Consider the following 4,602-nt stretch of genomic DNA (forward strand, 5'->3'; position numbering starts at 1 on the left):
AGATCCGAACATCGTGAGCTTAAAGTAGCGGGTTTGATCTAATCACCGAACCACGTGTGGCTAGACATTAGATAGAGTGGATACCCGAACGGCGTGACGTTTAGTATTGATACAAACCGTTTAGATAAAAATCCTTACACCATAATTTTTAATGATCATAAGCTATAATTAAATCAAGAAATTACCTTAATGTTGAAATTAGTTTTTAAAAATTTGAATTCACGTTTTTATAAAAACAAAATCATTTTCATAAATTTTAGGTTTAAATTTGAACACTTTTTAAAATAATCATATTTTTACTTAAAATGTTTTGATATAATCTAGTTAATTTGTATCCTCGATGACACGAACCTCACTTCCATTCATAAGTAGGCGTAATTTATTTTCTGGATTCAACACCTATTAGGATCACCCGTACGAAGTGCATTGGAATTATATACGTTGACCGTTAAAAAAAAAGTTACTTTTAAACAGTTAAACTTTATCCAAAACCTTTGTAAATCTCACATGCAATATTTTTGTGCTCCCAACATCATAAACAACGGACCCAATATCTTTGACTCATATGTTTTGAATCTTATGGGGAAAGGGGAATATACCATGTGACATCTTCGAGTTTATAAAAATACCTTATCCAGAACCAATAAACAAAACAAAATGGGGAAATGTATACTCTAATATTGCCATATTAAAATAATGTTGACGGCGGTATAATTTGGTTTAATGATCTCATGTGCTTTGCACAAACTGTTGCATCTTAAAAGCTTACAAATACATAAAAAATGGCCACAAACTCCAAAAGCTTTGTGAACGAATACGCAACAAAGAATGAGACTTTCAAAAGAATTACAAAACCATCTCCTTAGGCCTCCCATCCCAATGATCTAATTTGAATGATGAAGTCTCTAGCATTTTAAGTTCTATTTTTGCATTGTTGACGGTCTTATCTGTAATGAATTCAGCATTTTTCATACTCCATGCTTTCATTTGTGAAATCTTGACGTTTTGAGTACCGTTGTTAAATGCAAAAAGATGAGCATCTTCATAACTAGCAAATTTAGGGTAAACACGGCTTGTGATACATGCCTTACCCTCTCCACCAAAACTCTCGATAATTGAGTGATCTATCTGTAATATCCAATAAACAAGAGGTCAAAAATGGTAAAATAACGATTCATTGGCTTTAAATGTTACCATATGCAAATAAAACTAAACCAAGTACTCACCAAACTTCTCAGAGAGATTTCACTGTAACGAGGATCTATGTCAACAAATGTGCCAAAACTTGTTGTGTCAATGTTGTTTCTAGCAGTAGACCTTTTAACCAAAAATAACAGAAGCTTAGTTATTTTAACTTAGAAAGAGCGTGTGCTAACTATTGATATAAGAAAAACTATCACAAACCTGCTTAGATCGTTACACATGAGCACCGAGTACCCTCTATTTTGGTTTCGGAAAACCCTAAAGAAGATCGCAGTTTGTTCCTTCAAGTTTTTAGATGCCATGGCCAATAACCCAAAGGGCCCGAACGCACCAACACTAGTCGCATCCCTTTCGGTACAAAGCGTTTGTGGATTAACCGAACTCGTATCCAACACTTCAGCCTCTTTCAAATTGTCCAATTTGAATGAGATTATAACATCGGCCTAAAAATTTAAACAGCAAAAAAATTTAAAAACATGTAAAGTTGTACGAGTGATGTTCAATTCTTAATGCACAAGGTACAAACCTGAGAAGCAGTAATGCCTTCAGTTTGAAGAACTGAACCAGCTTCAAGCTTCTTGTTTTCAAGCTTTACTTCACCTTCACGAAGTGACTCAATCTTTTCCACAGGCCATTGAATTAACTGCCTCCCACTTCCGTCCAACCATACCGCCCTCGGAAACGACTACAAAATAATAAAAACTAAATCAAACATAAACATCGTTTTCACTTCTGATCACAAACCCAAAACATACTACCAACAAAGGAGTAGTTTAGATTTATCAGTGTAAAGTAAAGTATTACGGTAAAAAATAATATTAATAATTATATACCTGAAGACCGGCCCATCCTTTTTTAATATCATCTTCTCGCGAATCAGCTTCCGGGACCCAAGCCCACAACACCCTTCGGTTCTTCACATCATCAAAGAACGACTTGGAAGCATAAAACTTTCCATAATCGTACCTCAAGTCCATTGTCCCTCCGGTCAATCTCAACCCATTTTGTGGCAAAAAGTTCTCATGATCAGGGGTGTACGTTCCAATTGTATACCAATCAATCCCTTCAAATCCAGCTTTCATCACATGCAACACATTCCCATTATACACAGACGTATCAAGTCCGTTGGTACTGTTTAAGGCCACGGGGAAAAAGTCGGGGCACTCCCAAGTTCCCGTGGCCAGCTCGGACTCCGCAAGTGGGCGTTCGTACCGAGTCCAGTTTACAAAATCTGTACTCTCGTACAAAAATGTCATACCGTTACTATCTCGGTCCCCACCAACAACCATGCGCCAGACGCCGTCAGGGCCGCGCCAGGCGGTGCTGGGGTCACGGAAGCAGTCATCTCTGACGCCTTCGGGTGGGGTTGCTATTGGGTTTCCGGAATATTTGACCCACTCCCGGAGAAATGGGTCGGATAGGTTTTTGGGCCACGCGAGGTCTTGGACTTGGCGGGATTGCGAATCGCTTCCGGTGTATAGCATGACCGGGATGTTGCCTGGGAGGATGGTGGCGGACCCAGACCAGCAGCTATTGATGTCGGCTTCGTGGCTCGGGTAAATTGCCGGTTCGAGATGGATCCAGTTGACCAGGTCGTATGATACGGCATGGCCCCACACGATCATACCGAAAGTGGCTGCATACGGGTTGTATTGGTAGAAGAAATGGTATACTCCGTTGTATAACATTGGTCCTGCATACGTAATGTAAAGTTACCATTATAATCTTCACCAACCAAAGCTTTGGAAAAAACCGAAACCCGAAATGTTCAGCACGGGTGTTCGATCTATTATGCGTCAGCTTTAGAAATTTTGTAGATTTATAATCGTATCGGATTAGATGATACCCAACTCAATTATCAAATCAACTGCCAAAATAAAAGAGAAACTTAAAACTAAAGTCATAGAACTGTTAGAAACGTGTTTTGAATATATAGTATTTCCACTATATATTTTTGCACATGAAAAACATATTTTATTATTTTTTTAATTATATAGTTTTTTTTTTAAATTAACAATCTTGGTACTTACATTCTCTTTTTACCAATTTTAGTAAGTTTTTGATTCCAAGAAACTGCTACTATAGATTGCTTTAAAACGAAGCAACTGAATCTAACATTCGAACTCTAAAATAATAAACATAACATAAATAAAAACTTACCATTGGGATCTATGAAAATCAAACCAGCAATCCATCAAGTATCAGCACCGGTGTCGATGAAATAAAAAAGAAGAATGAATTAGCTACAAGCCACGCTAAATATTTATAAAGATGAAATGAGCAGACATACCATTCATCCAGTTGCTTGGTGGTTGAAAATGGTATCCGGCTCGATACGGTTGTTCATATTTATGGGCCGGGTGAGATACCATAGATATGACATCTTTTAGAGTTTGGCCAGTGACTTCACCGGCTAATGTCTCATGAACCAAAACAACAAAACATGCAGCAATAAACGAGAATATAAATTTGTTCATGCTGTACGTTTGGAGTTTAAGGTCGTCTATGAGAAACAGGTTGTTGTGGAATGAATTTGAGAGTGGTCCATTTGGTTGCCTTTTATAGACTTTGGGCTCAACAATAACTGCTCAACCATTTTGGTTAAAGCCCCCTAGACTTTTGTTGTTTGTTAATAATTGACCAGATCCATCTTGAAATATGATTTTATATTTTTTCGCCTATAGGACCACTTGAATACGTATGACCTGGAAAGACCAAACTGCCAAAAAATGTTTAACAACTTGCAACGTTGCCTGTTTTAAGATTTAGATAACTTATGTTTAGAAAAGTAAAATTATAGACTAAATCATTGATATTGTTTAGTGAATTGTGAGAGTGTTATGAAACAAGTCTCGTCCGTTCGAAAAAAAATGAAACAAGTCTCGTCATCAACACCAATAGTTTCATAAAACTTTATAAATATAAAGATAATTGTGTGACATATTAATACCGCCCACATGCATTATCTTTGCTAATATGGAAAATTAGTTTTTTTTAAAAGGAACGGATGTCGGCAGTTGAATACAGAGCCATCCTTAAATACCGGCTTATGATTCCCCTTTTCCCTCCAGATGAATTATGCCCCATTTGTAAAAAGACTTGTTTGGATAGATTCGGTGAGCATGCCCTCCACTGTAAGGAATTGCCGGGATTCAAGTATCGTCATGACTGGGTTAGAGATGTGTTATGGGATGTGCTTAGACGTGCCGGGATCTCAGCCAAGAAAGAGGCACATGTTAACTTTTTGACTGATCCGCGTGAGGGAAGATCTACCCTGTGTCCTGCGGATGTTCTTGTGTTTGGCTGGGTAGGGGGTAAGCATGCGTGTGTTGACCTCACCGGGGTGTCCCCGTTGGTGGGGTTGAGAGACAGTGGCTTCGTACCGGGACAGGCGGTTTT

At 38.1% G+C, this 4,602-nt stretch overlaps 1 protein-coding gene across 1 annotated transcript; it reads right to left on the bottom strand.

The window, feature by feature from the left end:
* Positions 1 to 465: 465 nt before the first annotated feature.
* On the bottom strand, positions 466 to 4,054 carry LOC143586436 (beta-fructofuranosidase, insoluble isoenzyme CWINV6-like). Its single transcript, XM_077067984.1, has 7 exons — positions 3,494 to 4,054; positions 3,364 to 3,372; positions 2,037 to 2,896; positions 1,730 to 1,888; positions 1,405 to 1,646; positions 1,227 to 1,317; positions 466 to 1,128 (listed from the first exon to the last, which is right to left on the bottom strand). The coding sequence occupies exons 1-7, from the start codon at positions 3,678 to 3,680 to the stop codon at positions 847 to 849; spliced, it is 1,830 nt and encodes a 609-aa protein (XP_076924099.1). The 5' UTR covers positions 3,681 to 4,054; the 3' UTR covers positions 466 to 846.
* Positions 4,055 to 4,602: the final 548 nt, after the last annotated feature.

The sequence above is a fragment of the Bidens hawaiensis genome, unplaced genomic scaffold, assembly GCF_021521415.1.
Source record: "Bidens hawaiensis isolate Kalapana, Puna unplaced genomic scaffold, B.hawaiensis_p1.1 tig00034654_1, whole genome shotgun sequence".
Taxonomy (NCBI): Eukaryota; Viridiplantae; Streptophyta; class Magnoliopsida; order Asterales; family Asteraceae; genus Bidens; species Bidens hawaiensis.